This window comes from Juglans microcarpa x Juglans regia, chromosome 4D, assembly GCF_004785595.1.
Source record: "Juglans microcarpa x Juglans regia isolate MS1-56 chromosome 4D, Jm3101_v1.0, whole genome shotgun sequence".
Taxonomy (NCBI): domain Eukaryota; kingdom Viridiplantae; phylum Streptophyta; class Magnoliopsida; order Fagales; family Juglandaceae; genus Juglans; species Juglans microcarpa x Juglans regia.
This window is the reverse complement of record NC_054600.1, coordinates 1,162,434-1,186,167: the sequence shown is the minus strand read 5'-3', so window position 1 is coordinate 1,186,167 and position 23,734 is coordinate 1,162,434. Positions and strand designations below refer to the sequence as shown.

General features: G+C 38.7%; 1 protein-coding gene across 1 annotated transcript; it reads right to left on the bottom strand.

The window, feature by feature from the left end:
• Positions 1 to 1,026: 1,026 nt before the first annotated feature.
• LOC121261480 (acyltransferase-like protein At1g54570, chloroplastic) lies at positions 1,027 to 22,279 on the bottom strand. The gene is given in 14 exon segments (XM_041163885.1): positions 1,027 to 1,470; positions 1,607 to 1,692; positions 2,234 to 2,347; positions 2,992 to 3,361; positions 5,275 to 5,408; positions 6,316 to 6,424; positions 6,555 to 6,676; positions 11,268 to 11,323; positions 11,326 to 11,373; positions 12,177 to 12,281; positions 12,390 to 12,548; positions 14,289 to 14,344; positions 21,230 to 21,281; positions 21,529 to 22,279. Coding segments are annotated over 14 exon segments (2,133 nt in total). The 5' UTR covers positions 21,950 to 22,279; the 3' UTR covers positions 1,027 to 1,169.
• Positions 22,280 to 23,734: the final 1,455 nt, after the last annotated feature.

Here is a 23,734-nt window from a genome sequence, read left to right as displayed (position 1 = left end):
CCTGATTTCTGTCGAGAAATAATCCCTCAATACTTGTGGATAAAGTCTTGAGCATGTTCATAAGGAATAAGCAATCTCCTCTTATACAGAACCGGTTTTATGAGATGAGTTAGACCCATAATTTTTTTCAATTACGGTGATCAAAAGCTAGCAAAAGTCAATTGTTTCATTTTCCATTGCCCCATGCATGCATGATACTATAGCAGAAAGAAACACTACTGATGATGATGATAATAATATTCTTCCTCAAGTGTTCCCTTTTTTTTCCCTGCGAAATCTGTATTGGAAAATAAATGTATAGGCCATCTATGCTTGAGCAAAGTCTCTCTCCAAAGAAGGAAAATAAAAATAAGACTAATTTATTAATTGAATAATAATAATAATAATAATTAAAAAAAAAAAAAAAAAGCCCTCCTAAGAGCCCTAACCTCTATATAATGTCTATATATGCTTGTAGTTTAACGAAAGCAACATCGTGTTGGATGTGGCATGACCACGAGGCATGCGCAATTGGTCATGCGTGTCTGGGAAGTGCCGTTCCTCTCTGATGAATTTTTTTTTTTTTTTTTTAAGCCAGTGATGATTTTCTTTCATTAGTGTGATCTTTATCTACAAATAAGAAAAAATCGAAAATACTTAATCAGAAAAGAACAAGAGAAAAAGGGGTGAGCAAATGCATCAAAATTGGGAGGGTTAGGACCGTTTGGATACCGAGGTGACATTTTGAGTTGAGATTAGATGAGTTGAAATAAAAGTTGAATAAACTATTATTATAATATTATTTTTTAATATTATTATTATTATTTTGAGATTTAAAAAAATTGAATTGTTTATTACATTTTGTGTGAAAATTTATAAAAATTATAATAATTAGATTCGATGAGATGAGCAATTATATACATACATATATATGTATACATATACACATATGTACAGATATATAGATCGATAGATAGTTATTTAGAGATTTGAGCCAGGGTGTGGTTCCTTTTGAAAGAAAAAATGTCATGTATCACAGTCTCCAACTAAGCAAATTTCTTTTCTGTACAGAAGCATCCCCTTTATTGAATAACAAACAACAAATAACTTCTGTACATAAGCCTCTTTCCATGGAAAGAGAGAAGGATAGGAGTTCAAGACAAGAACAATGTCTCTCTCAAAACTAATTTTTAAGGCTCAAATGCTGGAACTTCATTTGAAGTAGCATATATTGCCTTGTATAATGTTCTATCAACAACACTCCTATAGGGATCCTCCTCCCGCTTTTTAATCAAGAATGCCATATTGCGTTCAACCTCAGATTTTACCTGCAAGTACAATTGGTTTGCAAGTTTTTTGTCCTTCAGGATATCATTCCTTCCCTTTGTTTCAATGGGCTTCCCAAAGAGATAGTAGAAGCGGCCAGGTATCTTGGGCAAAAGCCCTGGAATAAATAGTTCTTGGCTGCCAACCTCCCCACTTGTCTCATCCCTATAAATCCGAGCATAAGCAGTGAATAGAAGTTGAATCTGACTCTCTCTGATAAAAAAAAGTGGCTAGCACTCTAGCTTTTGGAACTTTACATTAGAGCACTCTGAAAAACATTACAGTATAGAAGAGTAATTACCTCACTCTTATCATGTTGCTATTAACATCTCTGATAAAATCCTTAACGACGGGGATTTTAATTAGGTCGTTGTAATCAAGGACCAACTGCCATGCAAAATAACAACACAATTCAATTCCAAAGCATGTGGGACATTAATAGAAAAATCACGCTCAAGAAAAGATAAATAAAATCCAGAGTACTCTCCGATATATGTTTTGTTAATGACTTGTTGATAGATTTATGAATTTGTGAATTAACATCTGATTACTTTTTCCCTATGAATTATACTATTCGATGTGGTCTCTTCCACCTAAAATGACAGCTTTATGATTTGGTTTGAATATCTTTGCAAGCTCGTCCATGACTATCCATCAATGTGATCTTGCTTCTTTACCACAGTTACTAGAACTTTTCTGCTCTGTAATAATTCTATGAACACAATCCCACTCTTAATATTGATCCAGAAACAAGTCCATTGACTATGCTCTAGAATTTGGACACTTCCAACCTTTCACTATAACTGACATAATCAGCGAAAGGAGCATTTAATTGAGATTGTCTCTCCAAACTTTCAAAGAATTAAGAAAAGGGAACGTAAGAGAGAAAAATGGATGATAAAAAAACTGAAGTAAAACGCAACCTTACCTCTGCTATATCATCTTCTCCCACAACTCCGAATGGTACAATTGTGGCCCCAAACCGTGCTGCCATTCTCACAAATTCTGGCTGATCAGGCCAAAATAACTTGTATTCTTCTCCCTGGAAATATAACATCACCATTAACTGTGGGAAAACAAAGTTTGGACAGATATAGAAAGTTAAAAGTAAAATCAAAGATTAAGTGCAACAAGCACCTCTAGTCACCTCTTAATCCTCTCTAAATAACAGAAAACAATAAATAAACGATCAACATATTTCCTCTATTGAAATGTTCAAGCTCAAGAATGGTTTAAAAACTTGTTCACCATGATCATTCCAGAGACCATGAGCACACATTTCCTGCATTAATCCTTATATTTAGTTTTATATTAAGTGTAGTAGTGATGCTCAACCTACAGATATTTTTAACCATACCACCAGATTTTGTTTGATAGAAGTTAGTTCACACAATAGTTCCAACGTGCACATGAGGTGGTTACTACCAAATTATAATCAACACACAAGTTATGGCAACTGTCTTGCATATCAACATCCAGAATTAACAAGACCTGCATTATTAAAGACAATGTTGTTCACTGTTGTGGAAGGAACCTTTACATTATTTTACCTGCGCGGGTTAGAAAGTAAATAATGACTGAACAGATTCAGTTCCATGAAAGTTCATCACTACAAAATGTATGGTTTTTTGGGTACAGGCAAACAGAAAAAAGAAAGTTGAAATGAACGCAAGGAACTTGACACACCTTGTAATGTAAGGCCTCGCGTGCACCGCCAGGATAAAGAAGCACATGCGATTTTGTTGAAAGCAATTTGAAAAGATTGCTGGCTGTGACAGGTAGTCCTCCAAACACTTTGATCCAGTCATTGAAAGAAAACTCAGGGGATGAACTCTCAAACTCCCTTGAAAACAAAGTTGGATGAGCCAAACCACGAACCATAATATTCTTCTCGATCAAAAATCGTTCAACAAGTGGAGAAAGTTCAAGTCCCATCAACATGTGATAACCAACTAATAACACAGGACCATCACTTGGAACACCAGCAAGACCTTTCACTATCTTTCCGTCCTCCAAAGTTGAGAACATTATGGAACCAGAAGCAAAGCGCAATAAACTGCCATTGTGCAATTGTAATGTCAAGCTTCAACCTCACATGGTACAGATGTCTGATTGCATGCAACTTAAAAAGCTGATTCAGGCAGGGAGTTAACCAAGGCCTAGACAAGAGTAGTAATAGGAGAGGTAGGATGCAGGCCAGTCAATTAGGGCCTTAAACCAAGATTCCTATTGTTCAAATCTAATCAACATGGTTCATTAAAAAGGTTGGGTGAAAACATGGTTTCGCCAGCTAACAACCTGCTGAGATTTCTACTGCCTATGTGTGAAAACATATCATCGAATTGAGCATTGATAGAACTTTCTATAAAACAAACGATGGGTGCGGGGCTAATGATACAGAAATTGCATGAGCAACTTTCTGTTTCAAACTGCAGTTTCTCTTTCAACATGATAAATCACTCAAGATCAGAACAAGAGATTTCAAAGCAACATGATATAGGTTGCTTAGACAGGAAAAAAAAAAAGGGATCAAATTTGCTTTCTTTTTGTGAGTTAGAATTATCCAAACTAAATACACGAGCATATTGGAATCTAATTTCTGTGGTTTCCATATGAATGGAACCCCCCCCCCCCCCCCCCTTCCCTCTCTCCGCACACAATAAAAGGACCCAAAGCCAAAGGACTTCACCTGCTGGTGTCACCCAACAGGCACAATAATGCCAACATGAATTGTAAAATGTGCCCATAGAACTTATTTGTTATCACATTCGCCAGATATGATATTAAAAGAATTAAATCAGCAAAATGATGACTTGTTTTGGACAGTTCTGCATAATCTGACAATTTGGAGGTCACTTGTCCATGATATATAAAGCCAAATAATTCATAATAACATACTAAGGAGAAGAAATATTTTGTTCAAAGTGAGAAATTTAATGGGCCACAATGTTAATAAACATTTTATAGGCCACATCCTAAGTCCAGGAAAGGCAGACATCAAAACTCAAGAAATAGTTTCAGATTAATCTCTGAAAACCCAACTTGAAAGAGATTGTATGGTGTCCAAAATTTGAAAACATTTTGTGCCATATCTTGGGGGTGGAGTTGATATGTTAGTGGCAGAATTTTTACGAGTATAATGACGTGGAGAAATCTTAATGACATCAATTGTTTTCCATCTAGCTGTACCACAGTTTGATCTTAACAGTCACCAATTGTATCACACAACAGTTTCCCTTGTAATGATGCAATGTTCTTGTAAAAGTCACCCTTGAACAAGATCACATTTCTAGTACCCTCAGCCCAATTATTAGCGTGCTGGAAGCGGGGTATGGCGGTCATGGAGTGATGCTACATGTGCAGAAGGAATGGAAAATCAATAGATCACTTGCTTTTACGTTGTGAGGTGGAGGGGGAATTACAGGCTGGTATCCTTGATAGAACCGGACTGAGTTGGGTAATGCCTAAGAGTGTGGTAGAATTACTAGCGTGCTGGAACAGGAGGCATATCAGTGCACAATTGGCAGCAGCGTGGCGTATGACACCTTCGTGCTTAATGTGGTGTCTATGGTCGGAAGGGAATGATAGGTGTTTTAAGAACAAGGAGCGTGCAGTGGGGAAATTTGGAATTTTTTTATATTCTCTCTTTTACAGTGGTTTTCTGCTATTGTATTGAAGGGTGGGAATGTCCATGAGTTTCTATCTTCTTTTCAGTTCATTAGAATGTAATTAGGTGTCTCACTTTGTATACTTCCTGTGTACTTGCACAATGCCTAGTTCATTCTATTGAATAAAGCTACTTATTTACTTATCAAAAAAAAAAAAAAAAAAAAGTACCCTCAGCCCAAGATTAATATTGAGATTTAAGGCTCAAAACATGCATTGCATTGAGCTTAATTCAGTTGCAAGCCCACTATCGGATTAAGGTGAGCTGGAAAAGAGAAAAAAAATGAAGCAGCACTGTATTACCCAAGCACTTGATCACAGGCGTATTGGAGTTCTTTCCTACTAGGAGGTAGAAAATCGGATACATAATCATGTCTCCTTGAACGACGGTATTTGCAAGTACCCTTAATAACCGTCATCAAACCAATTCCATCTTCCTGCACCATGACAGCTAAGATTGAAGTCAGTTTGTTATCCCAAAATCAACTACCAAAAAAGTGCAAGTATTCTTGAGAGACACAAAATGAGGGCCCACAAGTGGAGTGGCTCGATGTAAGCAGAAAATTCCAAGACAAGTTAGTTCATAAAGTTGTTTATCACGATAAAGCACATAATTACACACAATTAAAAGAGCAGATAAAGTGTCAAGTCTGTGGCAGATAAAGTGTTAAGTCTGTGCTTGACATCCAAAGTTGACCCACTTCCTTATTGCTTGAAGTTTGGTACTGATGATTTTCTAGCATAAGCGTAGGGCCATTAAGTTCATGCTAGGCATGGGAGAAATCACTGTTCACCTAAGAGCGTGTGCATGGAGCTTACCCTGTAAATTTTAGAGGTTTACTCTGAATTTGGGTCCCTTTGAAAAAGTGAAGCAAGATCAAAACTAAAATAAAACATTACATACCTATTGGGCACACGACAAATTGTAATTCTACCATCCCCAAATATTTCAAAAGTTTTATGTATGTAATCTGAAAATTAAAGAATCTTGAAATACACTGATTAATCAATAAATTAAAAGAAATTTAAAAAAAGAGATTAAGCCAAACCATAGAAATTTAGAATCATGTGCAGCAATTCAGAGCGGAAATCAAATGGAAAAGGTGCAGTGCAGTTGCATTATTTCAACAGGCAACCAGAATCTGGTCGTTTAGGTGATCACACATGAATGCAACTGAAGTGAATAACTGACCAATAGAACTGAGATTATCTAAAAAGATCAAAAGTCATGCGAAATCTTGATGTCATCAGAAGCTTCACTGACTCCAGCAATAATCAGAACTAATAGAGATGTAAGGAGCAGCATCATGACATCATACTATGGATGTGCATGTTATCACCTACCAATAAAAGGGTATGACCACTATCCTTGAAGTGACGAACTGCACAGTTTTGTAACAATTCCTTGAGTCGTTGAGCTTCATCTCCACTAGGAACCATGTTATCCTTGCCGCTAAAATACAATTATATCAACAATTGTAACTATCTATTGAGATTTACCAAATCGTAAGTAACTAATTCCATGTCTCAAACATGTACAAACCTAGATGGTAAATTAGTAATTAGTCAAAGAGAGGAGGAACCTCGAAAGGATGAGCACTTCAGCTTTAACAGCATGTAGACGGGAATTAGTATATGCAGCAGCTGATTTAAGCAGCTTCAGCTTCCATAGAAGTGTGTTCTTTGGTATAATATCATCAAAGCCCTGCCAACAAAAATGCAGAAAAGTAAAACCCATATGACATCCGCAGAATATAGATTAAATGATTAAATTCACCTATTCCCATCAGCTTAACTTTTGGGACAATTGTTGATTTAACTTAGTGTCGGATTGTTGTCTTAAGTTTAGACCCCGACTCCATACTCTATCTCCATTATAACTAAATACTCCTAGTTGTTGGGCTCACTTATTAAAGAAGAACTTGGGCCACACGTGAGCGCGGGTGTTAGAATATAACTTAAAAGATTAAGTTCACCTCTTCTCAGCAACTTAAGTTTTTGGTATAATTGGAATTTAACAACACTGGAGGACAGTCCTGACACCAAACAAACATCAATTGGACTTCTTAATAAATTTTATTTAAAGCAAAAGAGAGAGGCAAAAGATATTAGGAATCAACTTACACTACACAAAACAAAACCCACTGTGACTCCCTATGATTGGGCATACTCTTGCTAAACTAAGGAATTGCTATTATTATTATATTTGTAAGCCCATTAATGATATCAAATAGATAGACTAGATAGTTTAAGGAAGCGACAGGTTATTGTGGTAAATCGGTGTTGTATATGCAAGCAGAACAAGACAACAGTGATCACTTGTTATGACATTGTTATTCAGTCCAGCAAGCTGCTTTAGCCTTTATAATTATGGGTTGGATTGGGTCATGCCTAAACGGTTGGTGGATCTTTTCGAGTATTGGAAAGGTAGGTTTGGCAGTCAGCATAATGAAAACTTTTTTTTTTTTGATAAATAAAACAACTTTTATTAACAAAAGAATGGGCAAAATGCCAATTACAAATCTCCTATGACCTAGCTAAGTAGGCGCATTAGAAGCAAGGAAATCATGTAGACCCATGCCATCAAAGTCCACAGCAATAGCCCAAGTACAAAGAGTTCCAAAGAATAAAACTTTTAGCTCCTCCACCGATCTCTCCTTGTCCTCGAACATCCGCTTGTTTCGCTCCTGCCACAAACACCACACGATGCATATAAGGATCATCTTTCAAACCGCTTTGATCTGCTGCATACCTCTGATGTTTGTCCAACATGCCATCGCTGCCACCACGGTCTTCGGCATAACCCACGCTAGATCTAGTCTACTAAATACCTCGTTCCAGAGTTCCTTTGCTAACTCACAATGTAGAAGAAGATGATCCATTGACTCACCCCCTCTTCTACACATGCAGTACCAATCTACTATGATTACCCTCCTTTTTCTCAGGTTGTCGGTGGTGAGAATCTTTTCCAATGAAGCTATCCACATAAAAAAAGATGCTTTAGGGGGTGCCTTGTGCCTCCAGAGCCTTCTCCAAGGAAACTGAGTATCAGGCTCTTGTGTGAGAGCTTTATAAAAGGAGCGAACAGAAAAGATGTCTTTCCTTGTAGGTATCCACCACATACCATCTTCATGCTGCATGTTCAGTCGTATGGAGTATATAAGGCTATAAAAATCTACAAAACTGCTCATTTCCCAATCTTGTACCGCCCTGCTAAAATTAATATTCCAGTAAATCCACCCTCCCGAGATCCCCAAAACTTCCACCATTGTGATATCTTTGGCAGTTGCAATCTGGAAAAGTGAAGGAAATAGCTCTTGTAGGGCACTGTTACCACACCAAACACCTCCCCAAAATCTAATCCTGGTTCCTACACCCACTTGAAGTCTAGCGTGTCAACTGAAGACCCCCACCCTTTTCTTATGTGTTTCCACAAGCCCACTCCATAAGCCCCTCTAACTTCTCTAGTACACCATTCCCCCCCCCAAACACCAATAATCCTGGTTCCTAGACCCACCTGAAGTCTAGCGTGTCGACTGAAGACCCCCACCCTTTTCTTATGTGTTTCCACAAGCCCACTCCATAAGCCCCTCTAACTTCTCTAGTACACCCCCCCCCCCCCCCCACCAATAAACCACCATATTTATGTTCAATCACCATTTTCCATAAGGCCTCTGGTTCCTTGTTAAATCTCCACAACCATTTACCAAGTAACACCCAATTAAACATCCTCAAATTTCTTCTACCCAAGCCACAATTAGAGATAGGATGACACACTGTCTCCCACTTAACTAGATGGAACTTGAACTCCTCCCCCATTCTTCCCCACAAGAAATTTCGTTGTAACTTCTCTATACGGGCCGCCACTCTTGCTGGTATAGGGAAAAGAGACAAGAAATAGGTTGGTAGATTGTTCCACCCTGCCAGTCTCCTCTCTATTCTTTGGGTCACCATATCCCAAACAGAGGACGCCCTTGATGCAATCCCCAACGGAAGTCCCAGATAGGTCGTGGGCAACGCAGCAATCTTACAACCCAGTGTTCTAGCCAGTTGGCACAAGTTAAGAACACCTCCAATTGGAACCATCTCTGATTTGTCAAAGTTCACTTTCAAGCCAGAAACTGCTTCAAAACATAATAGCAAGGCTTTCAACACTCGCACCTGATTCTGATCGGCTTCACACAAAATAAGCGTATCATCTGCAAACAACAAATGTGAAATAGTAATAATACCCCTATCCGGGTTCCAATCGGGAAGCCATCTACAAAACCATTATCCACCAAAGCCGAAATCATCCTACTTAGCACCTCCATAACAATAACAAATAGTAAAGGTGATAATGGATCCCCTTGTTTCAAAATCCTGTGAACTCTTAAAGAAGCCCTCTGGACTACCATTTATCAACACGGAAAATCTCACTGTAGATATACACTAATGGATCCATGTCTTCCACCTTTCCCCAAAATCACATCTCTCAAGTAAATAGAGAAGGAATTCCCAGTTAACGTGATCATACGCCTTCTCCATATCTAATTTGCACAAGATCCCTGTGGTTCCATCCTTCAATCTACTGTCAAAACATTCATTAGCAATAAGAACCGAATCAAGAATTTGCCTACCTTTTACAAAGACATTTTGAGGTTTAGTGATAATCTTCCCTATTACCTCGCTAAGACGGTTTGCAAGCACTTTCAAGATAATCTTGTAAACCCCATCCACTAGGCTAATAGGTCGATACTCTGTAATCACTGTAGCCCCCACCTTTTTAGGTATCAATGCAAGAAAAGTGGTGTTGAGACTTTTCTCAAATTTCCCAGCCGAGAAAAACTCTTGAAACACCTTCATTAAGTCTTCCTAAACCACATCCCAACATTCTTGGAAGAAACCCATAGAGAACCCATCAGGACCGGGTGCCTTGTCTTTGACCGTTTTCCACACTATATCATATACCTCAACCTCCTCAAAAGCCCTCTCCATCCGAACCACATCACTCGGCCCAATACTATCAAAGACAAGTCCATCTAGTGTAGGCCGCCATCCCACCTACTTAGTTAGAAGTTTCTCAAAGAAATCAACTACATGATTGTGAATTACCTGTTCTTCTCTACATTCAACCACATCAATTTTCAGTACCTCTATGTTGTTATTTCTCCTATGGGAATTTGTACTTCTATGGAAAAACTTCGTACTTCGGTCGCCTTCCTTTAACCACAAAGCTCTTGATTTTTTACGCCAAGACACTTCTTCTAGTAAAATCATCCTTTCAAGATCTGCAACCAACGATGTCTTTTGCACTTGTTCTTCCTGTGTAAGAGGCCACCTCTCTTGCAGCCTCTCTAACTCCTGAATTTCCATCATCTTGATTTTCTTGTTTTCCCCTATGTTTCCAAGAGACTTGGAACTTATGAAAGATGATCCCGATTTGCCTTATATGGTGAATTTGGAGGAAGTGGAATGATTGAAACTTCTCGGAATGTGAGAAGGCAGTGGAGGAGCTCAAGGATTTGTTTTTTGGATCCCTTTATCATTGGATGACAACATACATACGTTTTTCAAGCAAGATGTGTCTGATGGATACATGTACCTTGATAGCACTTTCGTGCTCATTAATAAATTCTATTATCAAACAAAAAAACGACATTGAATAGAATGGGTCTTCTTTGATTAGTTATTGGGTTTGGATGTCAACAAAAATCCAGCCCTTTGTTAACAGGAAAAAAAAAAACCTTCAGATTCTAGGCATGTCCACCACCCTTTTTGGCTAATTACCCTTCATGCAAAAATAGTGCCCATCAGATTAATGATTAATGCCATAACCTAAGGAAATAGCTACTGACATAGAGAATAAACCATCATTTATGCATTGCAATGGTATAAACAAAGGCCTTCATCCCTTTTCATTCACCCATGCGCACAAATAAGAGAGGAAGTGAGAAAGAAAGAAAAAAGAGAAAAGTGGAAGAAGAGAGAACAAAGGGTACAAATTTGCAAAAGGGAAGTGAAAGCATCCCACACTCTCTTAGTTGGAAACTTTGAATTTTGGTTTTCAAATGATGATTAACATGCTCCGGTGACTGTACTCAAGTGATGATTAACTAGCACTGGAAATACAACATTTTGTGGCCTTAAGTCGGCTAACCATCAGACACTTCTCTGAATGGCAACTAAAGAGAGCACGACCAAACCAAAAACAACAAAAATGCATAACAACCAAAAATAATGGAAATTTAAAGCACAAGAAAAGAAAATAACCAATAACCCACAAGAAAAGCAAGATCAATGCAACCATTCCTTACAGAAAGATATGGTAGCAATGAAGTGAGGCTGAGAGACAGCTGTTCCAATTTTTTTCTGGGGGAAGCCTACTTTCAATATTGACCATTGCCATTTTCACTGGATCACCTGAGGTCAACAAAATTGAAGAGGGTAATATCAGAAGTTTTTCTCCTGATATCCAAAAAAAAAGGGGCCAAAAAAAGTTGCTGTTGATAAACATATGAAGAAGCTTTATAAGAAAACAATTAACAACGAAAAAAATATTGATGGAACTGATTCAAACCAAATGAAATTTGTTTCCACAGACATGGCATCAACTGTAGAAGATGAGGTAGGTTAAACTACAATAAAAAGGCTAGTAGAAGATTGCACAAGAGTGCTAGTAGAGAAACAAAGGCCGCAGATAAAAACTTTTCATAGAACGTAGACATAAGATTATAATCTCTCTTAAAATGGTTGCAAGTTCACTAGTTAAACATGCATTCGTCACCCATTAAATGCATTAGGTCAGCAAGGATCAAACGGCAGTCTGAATCGTTGACCTTAGTTGTTCCGCTGGTTCAATCAACTGTGAGTATTCATGATAGCAGCATAAATATTATTGTTATAACATGAATATCTTTGAGTTTTTGTTGAAATAAATTTGAAGTCGACAAATAGACCACTTTCAAGACTTGGCTCAAGGTTCCTGAAATAAGTAAAGTAGACCGAGTTTTCATCAATGCTACATCAAGAAGACAACAAAATGATATCAAATCATGCATCTTTGCTCATGGTAGCAGCACTAGGGATCACATCAAAGACCATATAACAGATGGCATAGTATGTGGTACTCCTAGGATCATAGGCATGTAAAATGTTAAATTATCAAGGATATATTCAATTATTCGACACTTCACAATTAGACTTGAAGGCAACAGATCAAGTACCCATGATTGAGCTAAGAAGATAGGGAACTGCACTATGTAGTCCATCAGGCATAGCCTCCAAGATAGGAAATAATGGTTGCAACTGAGACCTGCCAAATGATGTGGCTAAAATGAAATGCCAAAAGGTCAGGCTTTCTCCAGGGGTCAACATCAATCATCAATCCGAAACAAGATTATAGTACAAAACAAAAAACTACATATAAGGAATCTAACCTGGATTGGCCAAGATGATGACTAGGTCAATGGTAGGATTACGAGAAGCAACAGCAAGCGCTAGGCATCCTCCAAGGGAATCCCCCACCAAATAAATTGGCTTATTTGGAGATGAAGCATGCTCCTGCTTGACGGTTTCCTCAACATGTTTCACCAGTCCTTCATGCATGAAATTTCACCAAATTACGAATTATTGTATGCTTATAGATCAAAGGATAATACAAAACCACTCTCACAAGTATGAGGAACAGACAATGCATTTGTGAGGGAGAATACATAAATCAGCTTAAAAGGAGTTTGTAAAAGATCTATTAAATGCAATAATCTCAAATATCTATAGGAAAAAATAATTGAGTCGGACTTATAACCGAATCAACATAAAATAGGATGATATGTATTTTTTTAATAAGTAAATTTCTATCCTTTTATGATAGTTTTTCCCAAACTGAATCAAACAAGTAACATTTAAAGCGTACAAGTGCTATGCAAACCCTAATGTTGGCCAGAAGATATCCTAAGGAATACTTCATCCAATGTCCCTTTCTTTCTCATTAGCTTACCATAACATACGAGTCTATACAATCTCTTAAACCTGGGTTCGATACCATTGCTTGGACATTCCCTACCAGCTAGGGTCAGGAATGCTACTTCACAATTTCCATAGCACCAGTTATAAGAGTTCTATAAACAATCTGGACTTCAAACGCTACCAATCACATTATTTAAACCTCACGATAACAACTAAATAAAACTCAACATATTCTTCTCTCTTTTATTGGCACTGGGTGTCTGGAACAAAGTCCCAATTAATCTTGGGGGAGCACAGGCCCTTGGCAAGGAGTTATCCAGAAGTGCACCTCCGATAATTAAAGGTAAAATCCCCCAGTCTGGTGGCCCCCTAAAAATTGTTTGCACTCAAGGATTCGAATTTAGACCAGGAAGGAGCTACCACTAAGACCAAGGCTCTTGCCACTAGAGCCAACCCCTAGGGGTTATAACTCAACATATTCAAACTAGGGAAGACCATAATATCATATTATAATCCTAAACAAAAAATCCTGACAACCTACGTTAGCTTCACTAAGTCATTGTCTCCTTGACTGACTTTGATTGGCCAAGAGGTATCCTTATACAACAAGGATTCCTAATTTTTCTTGGATTCTATTAATTGTTCCTATTAGAACACGGATTGGGACTTATTACACCTTAATTTTAGGCAGTAACCGACTTTCCTGATACTCCTTCAAAGCCCATAAAAATAGACATGCAGGAGTAATAATAATAATAATCACAAAAAAAAAGGAACAGCAAGGGGAAAAAAAGAAAAAACGATTACGAAATTCCCATTTTACCCTTTAATAAAGTCTCAGGTGTGACACTACCACGCCAACTTTCTCAAAATAGATGATAAGATTTTCTTTGGCTCGTCTTGAAAATAATATAAAAAGTTTCTAAAATGAAAGTTCATACTTATTTAGATTCTTGTAGATCATGCCACTCTAATATAAAGTAAAGGGTATTTGAGAATGTTGCTATATTTTACCTTCTACTGACCAAGTATTTCATCAAAATCCTTTTCGGATTATATATATTACTCATACATGTCAAGCTCCTTAGATACTAAGATGACTGGAAGTTAAGAACCATCTCATCTATAAGTTGTTCAAATTGTTAGTCATTATGTTTTCAACGTGTATTAAATACATAAATATAAGGATTACATGCTATATAAAATCCAACCAATTTGAATTTAGCATGGAAAACAACAGTTGAATCAGGAAATTTGTACTATAAAATTTTTTGTTTGTGGAACTTTTGGTGAAGCTATAGCAGGTGTAATTTGAATCTAACCAATAAAGAACGTATATATGCATATATTAGCTAGGATAGAATTGGGACCTTCAAATGGTGTTCGATCATGAACAGGAATATGCAGGCACCGAACTTCAAATGCCCTGCAATGAAGTAGAATGAATTGTTTCTAGTAATTCTTCCAAGAATACAAACTAAACACATCTTTCAAGCAATCTAATAATATCCTTGCCACTCCTAAGACTGAATATCATACACTACCATGAGCAAAAGGAAAATTTTCCACAATGATCACTGAAAATAATACATGTGCAGAGTAAAAACACAAAAATAACCAAAAAGAAAATGAAAGAAATTTTTTGATAAGTAAAAAGTAATTGTATTGATAAAGATAAGCCTAGCCCAAGTACACCGGAGGTATACATATGCTGATATGAGTACACCAAATTAAGAACTAGAAACTGTTACAAGAAAATCATGGAAGCTGAGACCATTTATCTCTAAAGCAATGGCCATAAATAAAGTCTTCTAAAAAAAACTCCTAAACTCTTCTGAGGAGCATTCATGATCATCAAAAAATCTATCATTTCTTTCTCTACAAATACACCAGAAAATACAAATATGAGCCATCTTCCACATAGCTGCAATCTACGGTGTCCCTGTGATCTCTCTCCAACTAGCTAGTAGATCCACCACCCTTCCCAGCATTACCATGGTAGTCCCATTCTGCTGAAGATATAATTCCATATGTCCCTTGCAAAATCACAATGTAAGAGTAAATGATCTACTGTTTCCCCACTATTTCTGCACATACAGCACCAGTCCGTAATTATAAGTCCATGCCTTCTTATGTTATCCATGGTTAGTATCTTCCCTAAAGCTGCTGTCCAAACAAAGAACGCAGCCTCGGGAGGTGCTTTACTCCTCCATATGTTGTTCCAAGGAAAATTGGGCCTAGCTTGAGCTGTAAGCATGTCATAGAAAGAGCGTACTGAGAATTTCCTTTTCTTAGAAGGTCTCCATTCCATCGTGTCTTCAGCTGGAACCACAATAGTGATGTTATACAGCAAGCTGAAAAAATCCACCAGAGCACTCACTTCCCAATCTTGTGCCTCCCTAGCGAGGTCGATGTCCCACTCCTGTGAACCATGTCTAACTACCCTCACATAAGCCACCATAACTTCCTTTCCTCTTGCAATTCTGAAAATATTAGGATAAGCATCCTTAAGAGCCGTATCTCCCACCCACACATCATTCCAAAAGCTGATTCTGCTACCCTCTCCCAAACACAGCCTAGTATTACTCGAGAAAGCCCCCACCCTTGCCTTATATACTTCCACAACCCAACACCATAAGCCACCCCCCCCCCCCCCCCCCCCCAAATAGAACACCAGCCCCCCTTTGCACTCCCATACTTCGCATCAATCACCCATTTCCATAAGACTTCCCTTTCCATAAGAACCTAACCTTACGGACCCCCAACCCACCAGCTCTCAAAGGGGTACACACTTTATCCCATCTAACTAAATGAAATTTAAACTCATCACCTAGTCCACTCCACAGAAAATCACGTTGGAATTTCTCAATTCTAGATGCAATGCATGCCGGAAGGGTAAGTAAAGACAAAAAATATGTGTGAAGGCTAGATAGAGTGCTCTTGATAAGTGTGATCCTCCCCCCTTTTGATAAGTATAACCTTTTCCACTCAACCAACCTACGCTCTAATTTCTCTAACACCTCCTCCCAAATTGTCTCTTAGTTTTGAAAATTGCACCCAACGGGAGACTAGGGTACTTCAACAGCAGCGAGGAGACCACCCATCCCAATATGCTGGCCAACCCTCTAATATTTCTTACCTCACCCACTGCAACCATCTCCGTTTTAGCAAGATTTATCTTTAACCCGAATACCGCTTCAAAACAAAGTAAGATAGCCTTCAAAGATTGAATATGTCCTGCATTATCCTCACAAAACAACAACGTATCTGCAAACAAGAGGTGAGAAATAGTGATGGAGCCATGGTTGGAAGCCCCCGCTGAAAATTCTGAAAAAAACCCCCCCTCTACGGCAGCCGACACCATTCTACTAAGAGTCCTCCATCATAAGAACAAATAAGAGTGGTGATAGTGGATCATCTTGTCGTAGCCCCCGCGAACTATTAAAGAAACCCACAGAATCACCATTTACCAAAACCGAGAAACGAGCTGTTGACACACAATGCATCATCAACCCTTTCCATCTTTCCCTAGATCCACATCTACTTAACAAATAAAACAGAAAATTTCAGTTGACGTGGTCATAGGCTTTCTTCATGTCCAGTTTACATAAAATACCCAGTACACCTGACTGAAGCCTGTTGTCCAAGCACTCATTGGCTATAAGAACCGAATCCAATATTTGTCTACCTCTCACAAAAGCATTTTGACTTAGAAATAATCTTATCCATAACAGTGCTCATCCTATTGGCAAGTATCTTGTACAAGCTGCCCACAAGACTAATAGGCTTGAAATCTTGCACCTCTATTGCACCAACCTTTTTAGGGACAAGTACAATAAAAGTAGCATTTAAACTTTTCTCAAATTTTGCAAACGAGAAAAATTCCTGAAAAACCTGCATAACATCCCCTCCCAACAAGTCTAAAAAAATGCCATAGTTAAGCCGTCCGGGCCCCGCGCTTTACCCTCATTCATTTTACTACTTACTAGTCGTACATCTTCCTCTTCAAATGGTCTCTCCACCCAAGCCATATTGTTTTGAACAATGGCCTCAAAAGCTAGACCATCAACTTTTGGCCTCCATGCATAAGGTTCCATCAACAGTTGTTTGAAATGTCCAGCAACATGATCTTTAATTACTGCTTGATCCAAGGATAAACCTCCATCTATAGTCATGGACTTTATGGCATTAAACCTCCTATGTGAGTTTGCAACTCGATGGAAAAACTTTGTACATTTATCCCCCTCCCCAAGCCACAATGCTCTTGACTTTTGCCTCCACGAGATCTCCTCCATTAATATCAACCTTTCTAACTCTGAGACTACTTGGCCTTTGCGTTCATTCTCATCTTCAACACCCTCGAATCTTTGTAATTCTTGTAGGAGATTCTTTTTGTGTAATATTACATTACCAAATACCTATTCATTCCATGTCTTTAAATCCACTTTCAAAACTTTCAATTTTCCAGCCAATACCTTGCTCAGAGTGTCCTCTAGTTGATATGAATTCCACCATTGCCTAACCAATTCCACAAACCCCTCCATTTTTAACCATATATTCTCAAATTTGAAAGGTCTTCTACCCCCTGGAATCCTTCCACAGTCTAACATTATGGGAAAGTGATCAGAGCATACCTGATGAAGTCTTTTCTGACATAAATCTGAAAATTATATTTCCCAAGAAGGAGATATGAGAAATCTGTCCAACCTTGACTAGACTTGGTTATTAGACCAAGTATAATCACCTCCCATGAGAGGTTGGTCCATGAGTTCTAGCTCGAATGTTAGATTCGAGAATTCCACCATTGCATGATTTTGTCGCCCTTCCCCCGATCTTTTATTGGGAAATCTTGTCACATTAAAATCTCCACCAATACACTACGGAACCTCCCACCAAGTACATAAACCTGACAGCTCATTCCAAAGCAACCGTCGTTCACAATCCAAGTTAGGGTTAGGGTCATTAACCCCAGCAAAAGCCCATAAAAATCATCTACATAATTTTTAAAGGAACACCCCACCTAGTATTCTCCCACAAATTCATCAATGTTATCCACCACTCTCTTGTCCCACATAACCAAAATTCCACCCGAAGCCCCCTTCGAAGGTAAGTATGACCATCCTACATACCGGCAGCTCCAAATACTCCGTATAGTTCTTCTTGTAATAAGCTTCAACTTCGTTTCCTGCAAAAAAATAATGTTCATCTTCCATTGTCTTAACAAAGATCTTATTCGGAGGCATCTGTTGATCTCATTCAACCCCCTTACATTCCAGATCAGAATTTTGGGCTTCATTTATCAACTATTTCAGTCCTCCATTTATTCCTACCACGACTTGCACTCCCCTCCTTGCCATCATAGTTAATAGACCAATCTAGCCGCTTCAACTCCCTGCTTCTTTTTGGCCCTGCTCCCTGTTGGTAATGGCCTGCCTCAATGGCTATTAACAATGCCCTAAGTTGATCTGCATATCCCTCACACGAAATCCCCACACAACTCTGCAGTTCCTCCACCTTTTTCGTTACCCAGTCAGTAGGTAAAAGAGGCATAATACTTATCGGAGAGGGGTCCTCCCCTGCAGGCTCCTCACCCACTAGTTCAGAAGGCTTAAATAGGATCAACGATCCTTCCCCTTCTACATCCCCTTTCTCCAACTCAGTCTCACTCTACACAACTACAAGATCCTCAGCTACAAGCCCCTCTTCTCGCTCCATCGGCGTGTTTTGTGGCAGCCCAGAACTGCAGGATCCCTCAATCGGCATTCTTTGTTTTACCGTCATACTCCAGGACTATGTCTCGCCAACACATTCTTCTTCACCGTCATACTCCAGCCCTTCACCTCTTGTTTTCTCCTCCATATTTTCCCCATCATCTCCTTCCTGTGTCTGCAAAGCCTCCTCATCCAATAGAGTGCAAATTTCTCCCTCTTCCTCCTCTGGCGACATTGCCAGCTCCAACGCACCACCAGATGACTCACCCACGACCGGCGACACTTTCTGTGTGAGGGGTGACGCTGTCGAGTCACGATGTGGTGTCGATGTGTTGGCCTCCCCCAGCTTTCCCGATACGCCGATATGCCCATTTCGGGCCTTTACCTTCCAAGCCCGGGTTGGGCCTTTCACCATATCGGGCCTTCCAACCAACCCATCCCCCTAACCCAAACCCATCCCCACTCCCACAACGCACCATTCACTCCCTTCACAAAATCCTCCTCAATGTACGTTTAGTCTCCACCCCATGATCCTCCTCTACGCACCGCTTCAAACCCTTTATTTTCTTTAACAAATCTTCTACCTGCGATTGCATCTATGCCAACTCCTTTAGAATCATTTCCTTATTAAGGCCAGAAGCCCCCCTACCACCCTCCCCACTACTTTGAGCCCTTGCAGAAGCGGTGACACCACCTCGCAGGCCAAAACTAGCTACAAGGCCTCAAGTGCAGACTTGCCTTGGTTTCTGCAACACCTCCATTTACGACCGAGGAGAAGGTTGTGCTTTCTTCATCGCTGCTGTCGTCACTGGTAATACCAACCCAGTGGAGCATCCTTCTCTACCAACCTCCCTTAGTACCTCCACCAAGTTTCTCCACCACCTCCCTTCTCCGGCTTCAAGAATGAAGATATACTCACGTCGACCCCCCTGTTTGTATTCCACCTGAGCCATGAACACTCCTTGAGAGTTGGAACATCTTTGAGCTATGAAGCCCGTCACCTTCACGGTGGGCTGTGTAAAACTCCCTTCTCCCCAACTTCATGCAATCCTCTGACGCCTTAGTGAACCACCGTGCCGTGGTTAACTCCAAACGAAGATGTTTCACTATCTTCCAACCCCTTTCTGTGATGTGCACCCATCGATCTTCCCATACTTGCAAGAAACACTCAATCAAAAAACCATGGATAACATCTTCAGCCAATACGAAAAAAAGAAAAAAATTAGAGAAGTGTACGGAGAGAGAAAAAAAGAACTATTTCCTAAAGGTGAAATGCAATACATATGGACAACTTTCTTTTATTCTTATTCTGTTTTATCAAATATGCATACAATTTTTTTTATAAGTAAATATGCATCCAATTTATGACCACCTTTTCTAAGCAAGACATGTAGCTTCACCTTGCATCTAAGCTATACAGTTATAATATCCCTAAGACATCCCAAAATTAAGTAAAGTTAGAGCAACAAAATCCATAAAAGCCATTTTGAAGTCGAAGCCATCATGACTTATTTTATTGGAGAACCTAACACTAAATATACAAAATCAATTAAAGCATCATAGTTCCCTAGCCATGATGTTCAACATAAGATTGACAGTTTTCTTTTGTGTTCCTTTCTCGGCCTTGATAATTTAATGTAGAAATACTTGGAATTTGAATTTGAAAACTCCCACCCATCACCTCATACTCAAGGGGTGGTGACATTGACATTTGGGCTACACCTTATTGGCATAAGTTTAATGGCCATTGTAATAATTAAATTCTAGAAGAAATTATACTTTTCACCCACAAACTACCACTTATTTTTCAATTGCACCTTAAATTACAAAAAGTTCCAATTTGCATACTAACTACCAATAAGTTTCAATTCACACCCTCTATTCAAACTTGAACCTAACAATTAAAATTACTCTATGAGGCCAATTCAAATTTGAACCTGACCATCAAGATTATGCCACACGGTCAATTTTCATTTATCTTAGCGGTCATATCTTAACCAAAGATGAAAATGAAACCTATTAGAATTTTGGATGTAAATTTGAAACCTTTTGTAATTTCAAGTGCAAAATGAAAAGTGGCTGGTAGGGGTGAGAAGTGCAACTACCCCTAAATTCTTTACTTTTTTTTAATCTGAAGCAAGAGGAACATAATCAGCACGAAATGGGAACAATGGTATATTTAAGTGAGGCTACTTAGCGTGGCATAGAGGTCGCATTGGGCTGTCTGCCATGCCTGAACATGGTCCACTCTATTATCTCCATTCAAGCTTTATAATGAATCTCCTAGGTTGTAAACATTGTAAAGAAAAGGAGTTATAGATAGTGTCGTAGTTAAATAAGACTACTTGACAAGCTGATCAGGATTGCCTTGGCCAACATAGCAGAAAAAAACCCTACAAGCTACATAATGGGAGTAGATTATTCGAATACAATAGAATCCTCATCGCAAACAAGACCAATAAATTTCCCAGATTTGCATGCAAAGGCAGTAATTTCAATTTCCTGGCTAATGAATTTATAAAGTTTTCCATCACTATTTAATTTGATCAAATCTATAGAAACATTCATGATTATGATAGAAATAATGTGGTATGACCTACTTCCCAAGAGACTTATGGTGCAAAACAAGCCCCATTCCAGTACCATCCATCCCTGCAAACATCAATACCAAAAGATTTTCAGCGGCCTGAAGCATGAAAAATCGAAGTTTGAAATAAAAATTATCTCTGTAAGTTTTAATCAACCAAACTACACGTCATCAAGAAATATTCATTTGTTCAAGAAAAATATTCCCTGAAATCAAGCCTTCTCTATGTGTCTCTTTAGAACTAAGAACAAAAACAAATTAAAACAAAAAAAAAATCTGTAAGTTAATCAACCACGGGGAGACATCCATTACCGGGCAAAAACAGAAGAACTGGAGAATCCTCTAAAGGGCATCCGCAAGCAACAGGGCAAAACCACCGTGGTGGCCCGCCATCAGACTTAACAATGTCCTTGGCCATATCAAAGTAATCCCTCACGGTGTAAGTCCCATACCCATCATCCCACAACGGTTCCAGAGTTTCCAAAACATTATCCGTTACCCTTTTCTTCTCCTCAACTTTAGACCTTAACCGTCCATTTCCTTGATAAACTGAAGTCGCAGTACTCTCGCTCCTCCCCCCACCTATAGAAGTTCCATTCACCACAACTGAAGCTGAGGACAACACCGTTGAATCGGCACTACCTGAACTCCTAACTTGCCCTCGACTCCGATCCTTATTCTCCAAACTTGATGCAAAAAGAGACAGTGCCCGGAAACCTAAAACCGACGCCATGGCCTCTACAAGCAATGGCAGCCTCTTTCAGGATTCACCAACTCGAAAGTTTTCAATCTTCTCGATGACAAGCACTTGAGTACAGCTTAAATAAACTTCAAGTTCTCAGTTAAGGAGTTCCCGCGGGCACTCTTAACTTAAACACTGGTCTATTCACGTAGATTCAAAGCTTCAAAACTTGAAGCGAACCCAGAAAGAAAAACTGGTAGGTCGGCCTGTATTACCAGAATTAATGATCTAACATTTAACGTGAAATGACCGAATGTACAACGTTACATATGATTAACATTTATTGGCAATAAATCATCTCAGGCAACTATTTACAAAGTAAGATAAACGCGAGTAAAGGGAAACACAACCACACAAAATCTAGTTCTAAAAGAGAGTGGTCTTAGAATTTAGCTACATGGTGATTGGTGAATTTACCTCATGTGGGCCTGAGTGGTTCTGGGAAAGATAGAGATGGGTTCTGCGTCTGCCATCCATTGGCGTTTGCTTTCTCTGGCTGTGGAGTGGCCACACATGTGACACCGTTTCTCAGCATTGATCGAGAGACTTTGAGGTGGGGTTTGGAGTTCAAACAAAAGTTAGGCCTACGGCAGTGCGGGACTGCTCCTATCTGTCTCTGTCAGTTTGCGATGTTAGAACAACTTTTCTAAAAAGCAGAAAAGGACTGAAAGATTGCTGAAAGCCAACTATTTGACACACCGACCACCAAGGAGAGGAGAGGAATGAAAAAAAAAAAAAAAAAAAAAAAAAAAAAAAAAAAAAAAAAGCCCTCCACGATTGAGCGTAAGAACTAAGAACTTCCGAGCTTTCGCTTGCCATTATGTGGGACGTTCTTATTTATTGTGAAATGTTGCGTACAACACACATTAATTATGACAAATAAAATAAAAGTAAGACCAAGCATACGACGTAAGTATATATTGTTCTATAAATTGTCTACATCTATAAATTTATAGAAATCTTATTAATAAAAGAGATTATAATCACTCAATCTCAACTCACATTCTTTGAGATTTTTTAATATCTCACACAAAATACACTCATTTGATAATTGTTTTCTTTTAAAATAGGTTGAAAAGTCGTCGAACATAAGTCAAATATGATAATAAGTAACAAACGACATTGAAAACCCTAATTAGTAAAATCTATGTTCTTCACTCGAGCGGCGTGTCGAGCGCGCCTAGAGCGAACAACCAAATAAATATTGATTCGAGTGGAGTGTTAAGCGAGACGGAACGAACACTAGAATTTGTATCTCACTCGAACTCACTGTCGAGTGGCACTCGAGTAAATTCACGGGTTGAGCTTCACTCACTCGAGCGCACATCCAGTAAATATTTTTTTTAACTCCAAAATTAGTCTCCATATACACTAACAGTATTTTTTTTATTTTTTTTATTTTTACAAAAGTCACAAAATTGAGTTGAAAACTACGTGTGACACCGGTCCTCAACATTGCAGTTTTGAAGCGAGAGATTTTGAGGTGGGGTTTTACCGTTTTAGGCCTGCGATTGTGGTGCAGTGTGGACTACTGTAACGAGTCGATTTGGACTGAGACATCTCACTATTATTCATAAATTTTATTATTATTTATAATTTATTTTAATTTATCTCTCAATCCAAACGAAATGTAAATTTGTAAAATTGGACAACTATTTTAAAAGTGGGCGTCCAAATCAAAAAGGGGATCGAATGGTTGGGTCCGGATGTATATATATTTATATTTATATAATATATTATTAACAAAACAGACCGAATATATATATATATATATTC